This window comes from Erpetoichthys calabaricus, chromosome 13, assembly GCF_900747795.2.
Source record: "Erpetoichthys calabaricus chromosome 13, fErpCal1.3, whole genome shotgun sequence".
Taxonomy (NCBI): Eukaryota; Metazoa; Chordata; class Cladistia; order Polypteriformes; family Polypteridae; genus Erpetoichthys; species Erpetoichthys calabaricus.
The window spans coordinates 53,211,757-53,233,496 of NC_041406.2; the positions used below are offsets into that span (position 1 = coordinate 53,211,757).

At 38.2% G+C, this 21,740-nt stretch overlaps 1 protein-coding gene across 5 annotated transcripts in view; it reads right to left on the reverse strand.

The window, feature by feature from the left end:
* pals2b (protein associated with LIN7 2, MAGUK p55 family member b) overlaps nt 1-21,740 on the reverse strand; it is a 209,882-nt gene that overhangs the window by 67,202 nt on the left and 120,940 nt on the right. For 2 of the 5 annotated variants that reach the window (XM_028818273.2, XM_028818272.2), the window contains exon 1: nt 20,161-20,510. The exons of the other annotated variants lie outside the window; for them this stretch is intronic. In XM_028818273.2, the coding sequence (XP_028674106.1) occupies nt 20,161-20,260 (100 nt within the window). In that variant the 5' untranslated portion in view covers nt 20,261-20,510. Of the gene's footprint in view, nt 1-20,160; nt 20,511-21,740 lie in introns of those variants that run through there. 5 annotated transcript variants of the gene reach the window in all.

A 21,740-nucleotide genomic window follows, 5' to 3' on the forward strand; every position in this document is an offset into this window, starting at 1 on the left:
CTTTGGACTTTTCTAGAAAATTAAGTTTAAAGTGCAGGCTACCTCAATTTAGGTATGAAAGAACTGTTGACAATGCAAAGAATACAGATAAAAATATTTATCTCACAATATTGGACAGAGAAATGCAGGCAATCATCAGTCTCGTATATGTGTGGTTTATTGAGCAGATTTTTGATTTGAGTTTAAAGCACAGTAGGTTAGATGTGATTAGATAGCTGTATGAAATTTTTTGATTGTTATTCTACTAAAACTTGTATATGGATGGTTTTATTAGAACTACGATGTAATTCATTATTTTAAAAGTTTATAACAAAACATAAAAGCTGTGAAAGAGTGATCAATAAATAAATAAATAACCTGGCCATATATATTTCATGACAGGCATATTCAAATAAGCAAAGCAGCTTTACAAATATTTTCTGAAAGAATAATGACTTTGTACATTTAGATTAAAGTCATTTGAACAGTGGCTTTTACATGAATACTTGTAAAAAGTGCATTCAGGAAAACATCAACTGGAAATAAATCAATTAACAGCAAAATCTCCCACTGCTACACTGCACCTAAAGACCAGCATTCCAAGTGACAGAAATGACCCAGTGTATATTTTCCTGTTAATGAATGCAAGACTGTAAAATGTTATGGCAGAAGGGTTGTCTTTTGGTTCAAAAGCTGATTAAGCTACTGTCTCATGCGATTAGACTTATCTTCAATCTGTCAGCTTTTTTGTTTATTAAATTCTAGCCATACAGAAAGGGTCAGACTATCAACATCTGTTCTCCTAATCGAAAATGAAATGCTTTACAAAAGTCAGATTATATCTGAAAAACAGAACTCTTCTCTGCAGCACATTCTAGCCTTCAGCAAAATGATTTGATGATTAAATACAAAAATATATGCGAACTTATCCACCTACCCATCCATCACTGAAACAATTTAGGGTTGCTGGCAAATTTGTAAGTTATCATCATTACAAACTGATTGGTTTTTCATGAATAAAAATATTTCTGACTCGAAAATGCAATATGGTAAATAATATTCAACACTGTATAAAAAGCACATGTGAGACACCTGTTCAGCTTTACAGAAAGGTGAAATCCATCCAAGCAATGATATTCAGAAAACAGGAACCAGCCCTAGATGGAATGACAGTTCATTGCAGTATACACCCAAAATGTTTCAAATTAAACTGTCATGTAAACACTAAAACATTGTGTAAAATACTAAGCTTTGTGTAAAAGCAACATCATCTTCTGCAGAAGTGTACTGCCTTTTATTGTACAGAAAGTCACTAATTTAATATTATAGTTCCATAGGTGCAGCACAATTTAATAATATAGCATTATGCACTTATTTATCAAGTCCTGCAGTATTGGGCTCCTTCCACGGCTAATGTGGCCACTAACTCTATATGAACTGCAATCTCAAAGGTGGAAAAGCTGGAGAGACTGACCATTTCAAAAGTAAGGAAGTGACTGGGTCTTCCCAGCAAAGCAGCCTAGAACTCTACAGCAAAGGAGTCCTACAGCTTCCCATTTAAAGTCTTTCAGAGGAGTACAACTGCACCAAAGTAGGACTGGAGATGATACTAGCAGAGGCAAGTGATCTATTTGTAGCCCAGGTTTCCCCCATTCTGGATACTGCGAGAAAATTGACTCCATAAGAAGAAACTGAGTGGGCTAAGGAAACACTCAAGCACGGGGACATCATGCATGAAGTCCAACAAGGGAGGAGTGGTCTTGGTCTTGGGGCCATTACACCAGTCTGAAACAAGGCTACTCGGTCTAAGAGATGAAGGCTTATGGTGCAAGAGATACATCAGCAAGAAGAGGCAGCAAGGTATGCAAAAGCCATGGGTCATGCAAGACATGAGCAATGGATAGGAAGGAGTGGGGAAAAGGAAGATCTCCTGGAAAGAGTTGTGGGAGACAAGAGACATTCAGAGTGAGCTTTGTCATCAAGGTTGCTTATGACGTCTTGCCATCTCCCAAGAATCTCAGCCAGTGGTATGGACAGAACCCCGCAAGCTCCCTCTGCCAAACTCCAACAACACTAAAACACATCCTGGAGGGCTGCAAAACCATCCTCACTCAAGGCCAATACACCTTGTGGCACAACCAACTGCTACGATGTCTTGCAGCAGTGCTGGAAATTTGTTGGATAAGTGTCAATGACCTTCCTCCAAATTTACCCCGCTTTTTGTCAATGAAGTTTGTACAGGAAGGTGAGGGTCAAGTCAGACTTGTCACATCAATACCAGACACTGGGCAGCTAGGTGGGTGCATGATTGGCAGATCATAGCAGACTTAGGCCAGAGGCTCTGCTTCCCAGCTGAAAGCTCAGAAACCAACATCGAACCAGACCATGTGTTATGGTCAGCCTCACTCTAGCTTATTTACATTATCGAGCTTGCCCTGGCAGGATGCCATGGAGGAGGTTTACAAGCGCAAGAGGCTTAGGTATGCTGAGCTTGTAGCTGATGTGGCTGGAAAGCAAATGTCCGACTGGTCAAAACAGGCTGCAGGGGATTCATAGCCACGTCAACATCAAAGATACTCCAGAAACTGAGGATGTGAGGAAAAGTTCACTGGCAAACTTTCAAAGACCTCTTCAGAGATGCTAAACAGGGTAATCAGTGGCTCTGGATGAAAAGGAAGAACTCCATCTGGGCCTGAAAGTGAGTGTATGGAATCTACGGGTTAAGACCAGGATGCACTGCTGAATCCTCTGGAAGTATAATAGCTTGCTTGCGTATCCTCGGAGCTGGAGCCCTTACCCTGACTCTACCTCTCACTTCCGGGCCGGACAGACACACACACTTCCACGCGTATACATACATACATATATATATATATATATATATATATATATGGCCGTTCAAGTCACAAAGACCGAATGAGTCCCAAAAATAGTGGGAATGCCGACCCGGCCAACTGTATTTAATTTCAAAAGCAACAGGAGGCGCGGTGGTGCTCAAACATAAAGAATGTTGGCAGCCACCTCCAGTTCGCCCTCTAGTGGTCATTCCGAGTGTCAACTAGAGGATAACATGCATACATGACCACAAGATCACTCCCTCCCCATACCCAGAAGGGGGTGGGTTAGGGTTGATTTCACCCTACAGTATTTTTAGTCGACCAATGAGGAACATGCGTACCAAGTTTCATGAAAATCGCTCCAGCCGTTCAGAAGTGATGCTGGAACATACATACATACACATATTGACTTTTATATACATATATAAATTAGGTACATTGGTATTCACACAGTACCACATATTAGACAACCCATGGTTCTTAAGTATACTGTTAGGTGTTGGTAAAATTTTGCAATATTGTTTAACTGAAAATAACGAATTAGTTTCAATACTTTCACAAAATAAACTCTTATTCGTGATATTTTACATAGCACACTATTAATATATTTTAATACCAAAACTAATAATTGTAATTTGTTTTATTCACAGGGAAACAGACCCATAGTTAGAGCAGAGTAAAGCAATTTGCCAAAACTGCTCACAATAATATATTAAATGTTTTAACAACAATATGGCTTTAATGATTATACATTTGCCCATGCAGTCCTTAAAAGATATACAACTTAAGTATGATAGCAAGCTTTCTATCTGAGGACAATTTGTAAGGGTCAATCATTCCTAAATGCCTTCCATTGGCAGCATATTCTCTTCCTTCATTTTATTTAGTGTTCATAATTTTTTCTCACTATTTGACCCTATACTCTGATGTACTCAATAGCAACACCTCAATATTACTTTGGCCTATGCTCATTTAGCAAAAATACTCTTTTTAAACATTTTGAGATATTAACTGACACTATGAAGAAGTCTTTAAAGATTTTTGTTTTTCTTAACTAAGTTATGATTAGTGACTTTTGCACATTTTATCCATGCAGCTATTAATATGGTAATATGCTTAATGAAACATTTCCTGTACTCGTATGTGTAGTAAATATCACACTGATATATTTTCTGCGGTCAAAGACTGGAATCATGGCTGACAGCAGTGTTTCCCAACCTCGGTCCAGGAGACCCCCTGTGGCTGCAGGTTTTTGTTCCAACTCGATTCCTAATCAGTGACAATACCTGATAGCACTGATCTCATTTAATTAGCTGGTATTATTTTTCTTTTATTCTACATTCAGAAAAGCACAGAAGCATGATTTTTACATTTATAAGACATTTAGAAATAGTTCTGTTTTTGCTATACAGTAATCCCTCCTCCATCACGGGGGTTGCGTTCCAGAGCCACCCGCGAAATAAGAAAATCCGCGAAGTAGAAACCATATGTTTATATTATTTTTATATTTTAAGTCCTTATAAACTCTCCCACATGGTTTATAAATATCCCCCGTACAGATATACAGCATAAACCCTTTATATTCTCTTAGTTATTAGGTAAGATATTATGTATGTAAACACAGTTTATATACTACTCACAAACATACGTATCGTATATCATTGACGAGTTTTATTTAATACATAATACAGTTTTAAACATATTATAATTGAGTAGGTAATATAAAAATACCTGAAAAATCTATAACATGTAAATGCTGTCCATAAAACCAAAATGTTATTTTAAAGATTTTAAAGATACTGTAGAGCGTCTCTGATATCACATTTGTTACAGCCATTACGATAGACAGGCCACCGGCAATAAATACCAACAATACAAGGAAAAAATTGTATAATATGTGTGCACAGTTACAATAAACGTACATACATGTACTAAGTACATAGAAAAATAGTTTTGGGTACTCACCAACTTGTCAGATAACGATGACATTTACTGCACTGTCACCGCTGTTCTAAAGGAGCCTCTTCAGGCGATTGTGTAGCACCGCCGTCGTCTTCTTCCACTGAAGGCGTACTAGGCAGTGTTTTGCGTGTAAGGAACATCGTGATGGGCAGTTGCTGGCGCTGCTTTTTCATTTGTGTAAAGAGGTTCCTATACACTTCCGTGGCGCCGTCAAGAGCATTTTTAAATTGCAAAGAACGAATCATTTGCGGGTCCCATTCTTCAACTGATGTCTGGAGATCTTTTGCCATTCGTAGAATGGTCGCGAGATGCTCGAGTGTTAGCACAGCACCCAGGAGCTTAACCACGTGCTCTGATTGGGTAGCTTCTCAGCCATCCGCCAATAGCGTCCCTTGTTTGAATTCAAATGCGTCCCTTGTTTGAATTCAAATGGGCAAATCAACTGAGGAAGCACACGTACTGTAGACCGCAGACATCCGCGAAGCAGTGAAAAATCCGCGATATATATTCACATATGCTTACATTTAAAATCCGCAATGAAGTGAAGCCGCGAAAGACGAAGCGCGATATAGCGAGGGATCACTGTAGATTGAAATGCTTAACTCTCTTTTGTTGATTTCATTATACATTGCCCTTTCTCTGTGCAGATTTTCCCCTTCATTGTATCTTATTAATGACAATTAAAAATGAACAGAGCAGACACATTGGCAAAAAACACGGAATAATCAAAGGCTGCAAGTACTTTAGCATTAGACCCACTAAATAGTAAATAATGGATTAATTAAACACTTAGAACACCTACAAAAGCAGAATGAAAATCAAGATGAAAATATTATTAAAAAGAAAAAAAAATACATTATTCCCGTATAACTGCTTGATGCATTTTAATTATTACATTATACATATATATATATACATATATATATATATATATATATATATATATATATATATATATATATATATATATATATATATATATATATATATATTTGTGAAGGATTGCCGGCTTTTTACTCCGGCCCTCACCCCCAGGCCGCCAGGAGGAGCTCTCCCAGCAGCATGGACGTGCCCCGAGTTCCAGCAGGGCCTCATGGACTATGTAGTTTTTATACACAGCCCTGCTGGATACCTTGGGGGCCACCGAGAGTCGCTGTAGGGGAGCTCGTGGACTCTTATGTGCCCTATAACCCGGGAGTACGTCGCGGTCACGTGACAGGAAGAAACGACGTGCTCCCGGGTTGAAGAAAAGGACTGTTTACCCTGACCCGGAAGGGAAAAGGAACTGTGGACTGATTGGGCAGGAACACCTCCGGGTCAGGGTGTATAAAAGGATTGTGGGAAAGCCCAGACATTGAGCTGAGCTGGGAGGTAGGGTGGCGAAGTGTCTGGGCGAGGAGGATTGGTTTTGAGAGAGAGTTATTGTATTTATATGAGTGTGGAGTGGAGGGTGCTTTGTGCACGTCAAAACAAAATAAAGAAGTCTTGGACTTTTATCCAGTGTCTGGAGTGGTACCTGAGGGTGTTAGAGGTGGCTCCACGCCTCTACTGCTACAATTTATATATATACAGTATATATATATATATATATATATATATATATATATATATATATATACACACACAGTACACCCCCAAAATTCGCGGGTGTTACGTTCCTAGAGCACCCACGAATTGTGAAAAACCGCAACTTTTGGATGTGGTTAAAAAATGCTTTTTACATGCCTATTTTTATAGTTTCAACCCTAAATACAGTATGCCCCCCAAAGCACTTTAATTTCGTTGCAAACTCAGCTTAATACATTAATACATTACCTAAAAAATTACCTTAATACATTACCTAAAAACAGAATGTAAAGGTAAACCCGTCTACTGTACAGTACTGTACTGCTATGTCTCCGGCAGTGCTTGAATGTAAAATACCAATGTTACCACTATACGTACTGTAATTTAAGCAAGCGCATTTTCTTTGGTTTGCGCTGTCATTTTCTTTGTTATGAGTAAATACATAATTTAATTTAATTAAAATACAGTAAAATGTACGGGTACTCACCAATCATGAATGATATTGATGATGATGAAGTAGCTTTAAAACTTTAGTAGATTTAAAACTCCTCGGTTGGCGCCTCTTCTTCAGGCGCTTCAGGAAGAGTCGTATCTTTGTATGGATCTTCTCCTGGTGGGGTTTCGTGCTGGCTTTTCTTTATAGGTTTCAGAAACATTGTGATAGGAAGTTGCTACATTGTCTCCTGTAGCGAACTGCTGGTACAATTTCCGTGCTTTCTCACGGATGATGTTACCGTTTCCTGCAGTCGGTGACCAACAGTGCCAAGGCAGGTTCCATCCTGACGATATTTTTATTCCTTACGGTCTTTTCATTTTTGGCTATATCACAGAAACTTACAGATACGGTACTCCAGATCGCTGCTTCGTTCTTCTTTATGTAGCATACGGTGCTTTCATTAATCCCATAGTGGCGCGCTACTGCAGCATAACTTTTTAGTTCCTGGAGCAAATCAACCTTCTCCTGGAGTGTTTTAAACTTCTTCTGGCGCTTAGGCTCAGTTCCAGAAGCCTTAGAAGGTGCAGAGTGGTTCGACGACATCGTGTGCGTTTAAAAAAAAACAAAACAATAACAAAATGGAGCTGGAGACGCGTCACAAAGCAGCAGTCAATCATCAGGAAGGAGAAATTAATAACGCTCTCGGATTGGCTACTTTCACCATCCCAAACCGTGGTGGTAAACCCACTCACCTGGAGACGCGTCACAAAGCAGCAGTCAATCATCAGCAAGGAGAAATGAATAACGCTCTCGGATTGGCTACTTTCACCATCCCAAACTGTGGTGGTAAACCCACTCACCTGGAGACGCGTCACAAAGCAGCAGTCAATCATCAGCAAGGAGAAATGAATAACGCTCTCGGATTGGCTACTTTCACCATCCCAAACTGCGTTTCCCTCAGCGGTTGCTTCCTGTTCTCTCTACAGCACAGTATTGCCATAAAACAAGCCATAAAAAATTGCGGAGGATATTTGCGGTTTCCACTAACAATTAATAGTTAGGTTCTAAGAAAAAATCCACAAACCCTGAACCGGTGTGTGTGTGTGTGTGTGTGTGTGTATACAGGCAGTCCCCGGGTTATGTACGAGATAGGGACTGTAGGTTTGTACTTAAGTTGAATTTGTATGTAAGTCGGAATAGGTACATTACTTTAATAAATGTTATTGTTGAGCGACTGTAACCAAGTGCTCTGCCAATGAATGATGGAGTTTCACCTCTATCTGACCTTTTTACTATTTCTACTTTATTTTCAATGGTGATGGTTTTTCTCTTTTTTACTGTAGCACCAGCACTTGCATCAGATTTGTGTTTCAGAGACATTCTTGAAGGGTGAAGACAAAAGGTTAAGATGAGCTCTTCTGTACAGCACTGTACACGCTGTCACAGCAGATTAGGCACCAGTCGTCAACACATCTGATGTATAGGGTCGTCCAGATCTAATTATGCAATTTTCATTATGCTATAACTTATTCAGTTTATTACATAGAAAATCACCCCAAAAATCCCGGACCATTGAGTAGTGTGCAAACTGACGACATGAAGAATCATCTTCGAGCCGAACTAGAATCGTCCCCGCATAAATCAAAGTCATCCAGAATATCTGGATCAGAATTAGATCTGGACCACCCTGTACTGACAAGAGACAACTTCCTGCTATGTGCGTAACAGTGCAAGCAGGCTTGCTATTGAGAATGAATGGGGGCAGCGACGGGCGGTTCATCATCAGCCCACATCACAGTCACCTCCACTACAGTATGCTGCCTGCAGTGTCCCGCCACACCACCATCCCCATTCAACACGCAGCCATCTGAGGCACACTACAATGCTACCCCACGCCTCCCCGCTCACCCTCAATGGCCTCCGTTCAGCCACAACAGGGTCACCACTTGCAGCGGGGGGCAGGCAGTGAAACCGCTTGCTGCCGAGAGCTGCCCGACGGACACTACACTGCGTGAGCAGTGAAATAGACCCCCTCCAGCCTCCGTCCAGCCACCGCTTGCAGCATCACCTGGCCGAAGATGAAGGAGCGGCAGTTACTTAGGCGCATGCATCGCAAATGCGGCCCCGTTCGTATGTTGTAGGTCGGGTGTCCGTAACCTGGGGACTACCTATATATATATATATATATATATATATATATATATATATATGTGTGTGTGTGTGTGTGTGTGTGTGTGTTTTTTTTTTTTATACCAAATTTACTTTTCTAATTTTTATATTGTTCCCAAAACACAGAACTTGGGAAATAACAAATCACTTAATTATCCCAGGAGTCCAATTAAAAACAGAAGCTCGTTGGAACAAAAACCTGCAGCCACAGTGGGGCCACAGGGCTGAGGTTGGGAAACACTGGCTTACTGGATTACAACAGCTCTAAAGACGTCTGATGAAAGGTGTGATGAATCTTTTAAAAGGAGGACAGTTATAAAAGTCCAGAATAAAACTCAAAATTTAAAAAAATGACACACCATTTTATTTTGATTCATGTTTAATTATATTTACAGTACGTATACAAAAGAAACTAATTAAGCAAATAGGAACAATTATTTTGATAGCTTGAATAGCATATATCATAATTTTGGAAGGTTACCTCAGAAGACATTTATAATTTTAATTTGAAGTCCTTTACAGTACAAGATACAGGTTTGTACTTTTTTTGTACCTTGTAATATGTCAATACATTATCAAATGTAAACAACTGAAGCAATTCTGACATAATTTAACTTCACCCGTAGGCAAGAAGTTCAAGTTCATTGTTATGTATACACAGTACTTAGTTTACATAGCACAAGTGTTCAAAATACTGATGCTGAGAACCACCCCTATAGTTTGGTGCTGTCGTCAACAAACTTGATACATGGTGTCACAAAATACCAAACTCCTTCACCAAAATGTTCAATTTGTGTCTCATCATTTGTATATCAGGCTCACCTTTGCCCCTGGCAACAGCTCTCCAAAGGCAAGAATGGTCTGAAGGAGTACTGTAACTCTCTGCAGAACATGTTTGGCTAAGCTAACCAAAACTTATACAGAGCTGGTAAAACACAACAGTAAAGCAAATTAATGCTGATTATGAACTGAGAGGTCATACATAACACTGCAGAAGATAAAGATACCCAAGTCAAGCAATTCACATAATTCAGAAAACAGACAAGATGCCATTAACAGTAATCCAAATAACAAAATCACTACGAAAAATCCAATAATAAGTCTGAAGGCCAAAAAAGGCAAAACACTAGAAAAGAAATCAATAAATCAAGGAGTACTCAGAGCAAGAATGGTAATGTTTAAGTTACACCATTATCTAAAATTCATCTTTAATGTCTCTTGTACTTCACCATGTGAGGCCTGTATAACAAACGTTTTCATGTAATATACTCATGGAAGGTCTTCTCTTAAGGCAGACAAAAGGATGGACTTGGGTAGGGATTAGTCCATTCATGACACTGTGCAAGAAATCTTAGCCATTGTCATTTCTTCCTCACAAACTGTAGTTGAGTTTCAGCCTCCCACCCCAAACAACACCTTTTGTTTTGCCACAAGTACCAGGTTTGTTAAGCAAACAAAAATAAAGAAAAAAAACATTTTACATTGTATCTTTATGTAGTAAACACCATCTCATGTGACTTTGTAAGACCAATATATGTAAATAGCTGTACTAAACACACAATATACAGGTACTGTATTTTACAGTTTGTGCTAATGCAGTGAATTGAGGCTCAGAATGAACAGGGTACGCGTAAGACGTACACTACACAAACACTTGCTGTAGTAAGACAAGTTTCTATAATCTCAGTTTGTCGATATCCTCTGTCCATGTATTGTTTTTCCTATATTTATTTGTTGTGGCATGTACAGTAAGTACATTATGGAGTTTTCAGAGGTTTACAAATTTTCTTATATCTTTCCCTGCCTGATTGATTCTGAATTATTATCTTTAATGATGTAGTTTTTGAGAGATAGACTTAGTTCATCTAATTATGTGACCTTTATCTATATATGTATAAAAGTCAATGTGTATATGTATGTATGTTCCAGTATCACTTCTGAATGGCAGGAGCGATTTTCATGAAACTTGGTACACATGTTTCTCATTGGTCAACTAAAAATACTGTAGGGTGAAATCAACCCTAACCCACCCCCTTCTGGGTAGGGTGGGAGGTGATCTTGTATGTATGTTATCATCCAGTTGACATTCGGAACTACCACCAGTGGGCAAACTGGAGGTGACTGCCAGCATTCTTTATGTTTGAGCATCACCCCGGCCCAGCAGCTTTGGAAATTAAATAGAGTTGGCCAGTCCCGAGCGTCAACTGGATGATAACATACATACAAAACCGCAAGACAAGCACATTAGTGAGTCTTGATTGTTTGTTAATTTATTTTTATTTTTAAAGTTGTTTGGTTTTTTTAATTATATTTTGCTCAAACAATTAAAAAAGTGGGAGTTGGTCACGTCCGTTACAGGAGATGGACGTCTGAAGGGGAGCTCAGTTAGCAGCGGCTTTATTTTCCCACGTATTTCTTATTATTTAGAGGTACCCTGTATTTACCCGACCCAAGGAACTTCCACTACAATATATAATATATAAACATGAGTAACAAGAAGAGAAGTCAGAAAGAGCCGGAAAAGAAACTTAAAGCTACATCAAAGCCTGGACAGACATCAAGCCCAAGCACGAGGTACGGCTTCTCGGAGACTGACCTGGAACAGGCAGATGAATGCGCAGACTTCCTAGGAACCTGCTCCACTGCATTGTCGCCAGTTAAGAGCGAAAATGGGAGCGAGGGTGCATGTGATGCAGGTCACGATGGATCATCGATTTCAGAGGATCATTCGAAACTAGAAAAGGCCCTACAGTACATGCTCTCATCTACACATCGCGAGCCCACAGCATCGGCTGTAATAGGAGCTGCAATTCCACCCGCGGAGCACGAAAGACGCAAACAACCTGTCCGAACTGAAAGAGATGATCGCATTACTGGCTACTGCTACAGCTACGGCCATAAGTGAGCTTAAGAAGGAGCTTAAGAAGGATAACAAGGACAGGGAAACACGTCTATTTAATTGTTTTGATGCAACCTTTAAAGGCATATTGGGGAAATTAGAGGAACACATTGAAGAAAATAGATCCAAACTGAAAAAACTTGCCGGTCAGCTGGATGACGTTAAGCAGGCATTCACGGCTCAAACTGAAACAGCGGAACAATTGGCATCTAATGCCGATGAAAAAGCTACAGCTGCGACTTCCGAATGCAAAAAACTCGGAGCCGTATCCTGTCATGGCATGGCAAGGAGCTATCACCTGCTGTCTGATCCACTTGTAAAGATATGGGTATTATAATCATACATCCTTATCTTTACTTGGACGCTATATGTTTATGTTTTTTAAGTGAGCTTTATGTTTTAATTACAGTTATAGACGTGAGTGTGTGGAAGTTATAGACATGAGTGTGTGGAAGTAATTAGAGTAGGGTTTGGTTTTTTTTTGGTTTTTTTTAATTTCTTTTACTACCCTAAAGGAGACTGTTTAACATCATACCCTTGGTTTATTGTTATTTCTATCATTGCATTAGGATTTACTATGCTTATCCTGGACCACTTTTTAACACCGATCTCAGGGTTCATTATTTTATTATCTTATTATTTTAAAATTGCTGGAGATTATATTTTAAGCTTAAAGACTGTTAATGATTATATTTTTGGCAGATAGTATTTAGACTTTAGCTGCAACAGATATCTCTACTTTTTAGTACTCAAACGCCGCTGCATGGGCTTGTTTTGTTTTGGATGTGCTCTGTCTCTCTGTATGTCAGAGGACTGGGACATTGTGAATTGGGGTCTAGCCTCATGTGGAGAGGGAAAATGGGGGGTGGGGGGATAAGGGGGGAAGAAGGAGAGCAGGCTATATCTAATCTATCTTTTTAATCCTTCTAATTATAACTATCAACGCAACAATAGGTTGTATGGCGATAACTTGTGGGGAAATTGGAAACTAAGATTAAAACTGCCTCACTACCAGTTGAGACTATAAAATGACATTAAAAATTCAGAATCAACATCTCCATGGTGGGACAGTTAATTTTGTGAGCTGGAATGTTAAAGGCCTGAATCACGAATTAAAGAGAAAGAAAGTATGCTCTCACCTAACAGGCTTAAACGCTAAAATTGTATTTTTACAGGAGACTCACTTACTAAGCAAGGATCAATTCCGGCTACAAAAAGACTGGACAGGCCAAATGTTCCATTCTAGCTTTACAAAGAAAACTAGAGGTGTGGGAATTCTCATACAGTCCCATTTGTAGCATCAGATGTGGTTATCGGATCCTGAAGGGAGATATGTGATGGTCATGGGTAACTTATTTAACTGTAAAATGATTTTGATAAATGTTTATGCACCCAATGTCGATGATAAGGAATTCATGCAAAATCTATTTGCATTCATTCCCAATGTGAACACTCATAAAATTATAATGGCTGGGGACTTTAATTGTGTTTTAAATCTACTCTTAGATAGGACTCCTGCCACAGGGGGGACGACATCTAACACTGCAAAGACAATTACACAGTTTGTAACTGACCACAACTTATCAGACCCCTGGAGGTTTCTAAACCCAAACTCAAGAACATATTCCTTCTACTCACCAATGCATCATAGCTACTCAAGAATCGATTATTTCTTTATAGATAATAATTTCTTGCCTATGATTAAATCTTGCAAATACGACACAATTGTTTTCTCCGACCATGCACCTCTAGTTTTGGAGCTAAAATCATTATGCCCCCAACACTCGCCTCGCAGATGGCGCCTTAACCCACTTATATTAGCAGACGAAAACTGTACAGAATTTATATCCAAACAAATTAGCTTCTTCCTTGAGACAAACACACCCTCAGAGGTCTCTGCAGGAACACTCTGCGAAACTCTAAAGGCCTTCTTAAGAGGACAGATTATTTCATATCTTTCCCACAGAAATAAATTAGAAACAAGAAAGTGTCAGAGCTAAGAAGCGAAATTACTAGAATAGATGAAGAACAAGCCAGGCGTCCAAGTGAGGCTCTTCATAGGAAAAGGCAGGCTCTGCATACAGAACTCAACATCTTGACAACTAAAGAAACTGAACAACTTATTTATAAATCAAGACATCATTACTATGAGAGAAAGCTAATAAGCTTTTAGCTCAACAAATCCACAAGCAAGAAGTTCACAATGCAATCCCAGTAATCACCAACACTAATGGAGATGAAATCATTGACCATAAAAATATAATGCACACATTTAGAGACTACTATAAAACTTTATATTCTACTGAGCTTAAAGAAGACAACACACAATCTAATGCATTTCTGGATACATTACAGATACCACAAATAGATACTTTTAGTGCTGAGGAACTGGATAAACCTCTGACCCTATCAGAATTACAAGATGCTATAAAGTCACTTCAAGGTGGGAAATCTGCAGGCCCTGACGGCTACCCTATAGAATTTTATAAGAAATTCTCCACTCAGCTAGCTCCCCTCTTATTGGCAACATTTACAGAAGCTAGAGACAATCAAATTCTACCTCAAACTTTTTGTCAAGCATTAATCGCCATCTTTCCTAAACAAAATAAGGACTTGTTACAGTGTGCATCATACAGACCAATTTCACTTCTGAATAATGATGTTAAGATACACTCAAAAATTATAGCTAGAAGGATGGAGAAAGTGCTGCCTTCGGTAATATCACAGGATCAAACTGGATTTATTAAAGGCCGACACTTATCTTCCAATCTTCGACGCCTGTTTAATGTAATATATTCACCAGCAAAGTCAAACACCCCAGAGATATTATTATCATTGGATGCAGAAAAAGCATTTGATATGATTGAATGGAATTACCTTTACACTGCATTGGAGAAATTTAGGTTTGGTCCGAATATTTGGGCATGGATCAAACTACTGTACACCAGTCCAGAAGCTTCAGTCTGTATTAACAACATTTGTTAAGACTACTTTAAACTAGAGCGTGGCACCAGACAAGGATGCCCCTTGTCACCACTGCTGTCTCACTCCGTGAGAACCCTAACTACAAAGAGGACTATTTCATTTATATTAGGTAGAATGCCCAGAGGGGACTGGGCGGTCTCGTGGCCTGGAACCCCTACAGATTTAATTTTTTTCTCCAGCCTTCTGGAGGTTTTTTTTTTTTTTTTTTTTTTTTCTGTCCACCCTGGCCATCGGACCTTACTCCTTTTCTATGTTAACTAATGTTGTCTTATTTTAGTTTCTTACTTTGTCTTTTATTTTTTCTTTTCTTCATTATGTAAAGGACTTTGAGCTACTTTTTGTATGAAAATGTGCTATATAAATAAATGTTGTTGTTGTTGTTTGCAATCGCCATTGAACCACTGGCAGTCCACTGTCGAAATTCTTATCAGATAAAGGGGATTATCAGAGAAGGACTGGAACAGAAAATTTCTCTATATGCAGATGATATGGTTTTATATATATCAGACCCAGAAAACACTGTGCCTGCAGTTTTAACAGCACTTTCAGATTTTCAAAAGATCTCTGGTCTCAGAATTAATTTGAATAAAAGTATACTCTTTCCAGTGAATTCACGAGCATATAATATCAGATTGGACACCCTACCTTTTACCATAGCAGATTAGTTTAAATACCTAGGGGTAAATATCACAAGTAAACATAAAGCTCTTTATCAACAAAATTTTGCCGTCTGTATGGAAAAAATTAAGCAACACTTGCATAGATGGTCAACCCTTCATCTCACTCTAGCCGGAAGAATTAACGTTGTTAAGATGAATATCCTTCCTAAGCTTTTTTAATTTCAAAAAATCCCAATATATATCAATAAATCATTTTTTAAGCAATTAGATTCAACAATAACCTCATTTATTTGGAACTCAAAACATTCACATATCCGAAGAGCGACCCTACAAAGACCTCAGGCAGAAGGTGACATGGCTCTACCTAATTTTCAGTTTTATTACTGGGCAGCAAACATACAAGGCATAAAAACCTAGACACAAATAAATGAATATACATAGGCCTGGTCCGCAATAGAAGTAAAATCCTGCAGCACTTCTTTATATTCCCTGCTCTGCGCTCCAATAAATGCAATTTATCGCAAATATACTAATAACCCAATTGTGCTTCACTCACTCAGAACATGGAACCAATTTAGAAGGCAATTTAAGATGTAAAATCTTCTATCTGTGGCACCCCTGCAAGAGAACCACCTCTTTCAACCCTCGCAAACATATCCAGTTTTTAATATCTGGAAAAGATTTGGGATTAAATTGCTCAGAGATCTTTATATAGACAATATCTTTGCATCCTTTGAACAATTACATTCCAAATTTAACCTTCCAGCTACACATCTCTTTCACTATCTTCAAATTAAAAACTTTGTCAAACAGAACCTGCCCGATTTTCCTCATCTCATACCCTCCACCATGCTGGAAAAAATACTGCTCAACTTTGAGGACTTAGACACCATTTCTGCAATATATAAAATTTTATTAGAGTCCCTTCCTTTCAAAGATCCAAGAGGGCAATGGGAAAAAGATCTCTTAATTAATATATCAGAAAAGGAATGGAAGGTAGCAATGCAGAGAATTCACTCGAGCTCCATATGCGCAAAGCATAGAATTATTTAACTCAAAATTATATATTGAGCTCATCTGTCTCGCTTAAAACTGTCCAAAATGTTTCCAGGGCAAGATCCAACCTGCGAACGCTGCAACCAAGCTCCCGCCTCACTGGGTCACATGTTTTGGGCATGCACCAAATTAACAACACTAAGTGTCAAGTGCCTTTCAGAAAGCCTTGGTGTCACAATCCCTCCTAACCCATTAATAGCTGTTTTTGGTGTTCTTCCAGATGGATTTGAAATGGATAAGGACAAGCAAACTGTGATTGCATTTACTACACTTTTGGCACGCAGACTGATTTTGTTAAATTGGAAGAATCCTAACTCTCCTCTAATAAGTCATTGGGAAACCGATGTTTTATATTATTTGAAATTGGAAAAAATCAAATTCTCAGTTAGTGGATCTGTACAGAATTTTTTCAAAACCTAGCAGGATCTAATCAATAATATTTTAGAATAAGAAGAAATAATTATTTCCGCATTTCTTTTCCTTCTCCATTTATCTTTTTTTGCCCTATTAAACTCAACTAGCCAACCCGCGGCGTAGCATACGCCGCATAATTATTTATTGATGGGTGAACACTTCCTGAAAGACACAGTTGTCCAAATGGGGTGGGTTTAAGGATACGACTGTGAGTGAATGAAAAGATGGAACTCTGGAGAGAGCAACATACAATTGTTCGTGACTGAAAACTGGCTCTGTCTTGCGTCTTTTGCCTGCCATGGTCGGCCGCCTTAGTGAATTATATATATATAGATAGAAGATTATACCATAGAATGTACAGCGTAATAGTAAACTAAATGTAAAAACATTGAATAACACTGAGAAAACCTTGAACAACAGAGAACACTTAACACTGCAAGAGTTCACGCTATAGTGCTGCGAACCGCTCGGTAAAAACACTTTTTTAATGAGTTTTAAGCACAGGGAAAAAAATGAACATTTGAAAAATCCGTAATTTAATAAACCACCAAGAAAAGTAACATTGCAACAATGCACGCTACGAACCAATTGCTGTAAACAGAAGTGAAAACAAAATCAAGCCCGGTGCATTCTTTAACTGCCTTCTCTGCTGCATGCGTCCAGCCTCCCCCCCCCCACATATCACAGAGTTGTAGAAGACGTGAAGGATGACTTCCCACATTAAGGGAACACAGTCTCCTAAGGAAAAAGAGTCTGCTCTGCCCTTTCTTATATAGTTTCTCTGTGCTCCGAGAACAGTCCAATCTGTCATTAATGTGGACCCCCAAGTACCTGAAGGAATGGACCACCTCTACATCCACTCCTTCAATAGTGACCAGGCACGGAGGCTCTATGGTGCGGCAAAAGTCAATAACCAGTTCCTTGGTTTTGCTTTGCACCAAGAAACAAACTTTTTCAGCTAACTCCTATACTCTGTCTCTTCTCCTTTATCAATACACCCCATAAGTGTAGAATGATCTAAGAATTTCTGCAAGTGACATGACCTGGTGTTATATTTATAGTCGAGGTGTACAGAGTGAAGAGAAAAGGAAACAGGACTGTTCCCTGGGGTGCTCCAGTACTGCTTACATCCGTATCAGAAACAATAATAACGGAAAGAATGATTTGAATAACTGCCAAATCTGGTGAATTTGCTTCTTTCACGCTAAAACCATTCACATCTCATTTATTCATTTTATTTATTATTATTCTGCTTATCTTAATTAGGGTTGCAGTAGCAACACAATGAGCTGGACTGAATTTTGGCCACTGCTGGATGCTGCCTCTGTACCGAAGCTTTGAGCATAATACATTCACACTCTTTGTTCCTGACCTCTCCCCAATGCACAATGAGCTCTTCTGTGGGTTAGAGTAAGCAAGAGTTAATTATCAGCAGTCCTTGTTTGGTGGGAGCTTGTTTCCAGAAAAACCTCACTACCTGTTTAGGTTTTCCAGGTCTGTCCAGCAGGCACTCTATTCATTGGAGCCAGCCAAATGTTTAGCAGTTGTCAGTTTAGCACTATTCATTACCCAAGTGTCAAGAACACGTGGCATTGGTTCAGATGTCACAAACACAAGGTCAATTAATGGCCTTTGTCCTAAGGTGCTCTAATATCAGATACACTTCTAATCATCCTTATATTCAAACACAAAGCTGTTCATGTAAAATTTATGTATTTTCCAAAAGCAAACCCACTCCGGTTTGCATTATGCAAGCCATTCCTCCCAATCACACTCCTCCAGGTAACTGAATTATTCTTCATGTGAGTGTTTAAGTCTCGGACTAGTACTACAGAGTCAGTAGATGGTACCATCTCAGTTCCTGAGTCCATTGTCTGTAAAATGTCTCTAAAAAGGATGAATACTATGAATAGCTGCTTGATGCATATCTGCAGATAACATACAAAATGTTTTCCTCTCTACAACCTGAAGTCAAACTGAACCAATGCCCTCTTTCAACAGAATAAACTCCAACTGTATTGTACACAGCCAACGGTTTGTGACTATCCCCATACTCTCCTGGGAATTCTCCATAGGGCAAATCCAGCATAGGAATTGGACCACCCCCATTTCACTCAATTTTTATTTTTCAAAAAAAGGAAAATAAATTAATTACGGACTTCAAACAAAATCTAAAAAGTTGAAAATTTCCCAAAAGAATTGCTTGGGGCTTTCTTAATTTATTTTGACTGATGACTTCGAAGTGGTCTGGTGTGAAGAAGTATAGATATGTGGATAAATATGCCTTGCAACAGACTGTAACCAGGGGCATTTCCAACGTTGTGTCTTGTGCTGTCAAGAAACAGTATATTTCAGCTCCTTTCAACTTGAATCTTGATTAGATGATTCAGAAAATGGATGAATGGACAAAGAACTGTAAGAAATTATTAACAATTGCTGCATTCTGTGCTGCTAAGCACACCTAGGACGAGAATCCTAGGAATCTGAAGAACTATACATTTGCAGTAACATTTTATATTGTATTTCATATATTAGATCAAGCTATCAATAAGATGAATAAATTATGAATTACATAAGCTATGATAAATAAAAGGGTACAATGATTTAATTTCCATACTTATTTTCATTAGTATAACTAAACAGTAAGGATCTTATAACTCTGTGCTTTTAAATTTAGCTACAGTAAATGGAGCTTCTAATTAAAATATATGAATATAGCTGCATACAGTAACTATTTTGAAATCAGAACTGGACTGCCTTCGGCCTAGTGTGAAGTATATTTCTATATAATTTAAGAATATAAAGATATTTTAAGATCTTGTAGTTATTTTCATCACTCCATTCAACAGAAACATAACCCCAAAGAACAGAAACAAATTACATGTTCATGGAATTCTTATTTCCTTTAGACAGTATAGCTAAATAATACAGAATTATTAGCCTTAATATGTTTTTTATCATATTTAATAAACTTAGTTAATAGCAATCTCTTATAAAACTAGTACTTTAGAAATTGTTACTAACTGAATATACAGCACACTTCCTAAATATGAAATCCAAATGAAATTGATCAGGATTTGAAATCCTGAAAATTAACAATTCATGCATTTTCAGAATCTACGTAACATGTATGAACCATCCAACAAGGCACAAAATTAATTCTGCAAATATCAACAGAAATATTGGTTTATTGTTAAATCCTAAAAGCAACTAATTTAAATATTTCCAGAAACTTACCTACAGAGTTGTTCACTGCTTCACCTGAGGAAGCAATCTCCCCTTCAGGAGATGAATCAGTTACTCCATTTGTATATCCTCCTTCAGGCAAGAAAACCATAGCTAAACCAAAAAGCAGCTAAACAAAAACAAAAGTAAACAGTCTATGGCAGCTCCGTCTGTAAGTCACTGACTAATAGCTTGTAGCATTCTTGTAATTTTGATTAACTATTGAACGACCACAGAACTTTTAGTGTGAATGGTTAAAGCAGAATGAAGCCTGATAGTCTCTAAAATCTGCAACCAGCAATACTCTACTACACACTCTTAATCAGATTGGAGAACTGCTGCCTCCTAATAGCAACTACAAGCTATAATCCCACAATCCCTTGTTTTCAAGGATTCTCAATAAGCCCCCACTCAAGCCAACGAGTAATCTTATGTAACAGCTAGCACTGTTTGGTTCAAAGAACATTTTTTTTTCTTCTCATATCTTATTTATCCACTGATGCATTAATGCACTATCTAAACAAAGTAAAATGTTCTTCCAGAAGATAAACCATACAGAATTAAAAAAATCTAGCTGAGTTGCCCCCTGGTGTTTTAACATCATGTTTCAAATCCACAACTCTAAAATGACTGTAATGAATTTTCTAAGCTGTAAAAAAGAATTATTTTACAGAAAGCCAGGTCAAACATAGGTGTTTTTATAATAAAAATAGCAATGTGCATAAAGAGAAAACAGTAAACACAACAATTCCTTGAAACATCTGGATTCTCAAGTACAGATACAAAATCTAGTTTATAGAATTTTACTTCTGTCTTTCGCACATTTATCCCATAACAACTAAGGTGGACTCCTCAGCTTTGAGATGTATGCTTTTCAATGTGCACATCCAGAGATTCATACATCAAATTTTTTCAAAGTTTTACATTAGTAATGGCTAGGAATTAGCACATAGTATTTTAATTTAATAAGAATGTACTTCTTGTAGATATCCTCATAAAGGTATAAAAATATACAACCTTTTGTAAGCATACCAATGCTAGAGGTAGGCAATATTATATTACTTAAGATTTTATAATATTGCAATACTGTAACATAAACACAATGGACAACAGAGTTACCATCCTAAGAAATGAGGGTTCAAGTTACAAGCTTTCACACCTTAGTTATGTGGCATCTTCTTCACAGTTATGAGAATCAATGTAGCAATTTATATTGAGAAATACAAAGAGATGTATGAAAGAAAGGTACAAGGAATCAAGCAGACCAACATCTTATTGTACTTTTGTGCAGCTAATCCACTTGCTGCTGCCACTCTTGCTAATACCATATCTGGGCCATCACCTACAACATCTGGCTTCTCTCAACTTCCTGTTACAACAGATGTTAGAAGAACTCAGTGTATTTTCCTCCTCATTTTTTCCTTTCCCATCACATTTTCACTTACTGTTGTAATAATAACTAAACAGCCCACCATAGTGATGTTGTTCCCCCGCCCACCTCTCTCTTCATTCTCAATTTGTATGGTAAACGTGATGTATAGCAGGACCATTCAGGACATTTCCTCTTCTTGATGCTAAAAATAAGAGTCTCA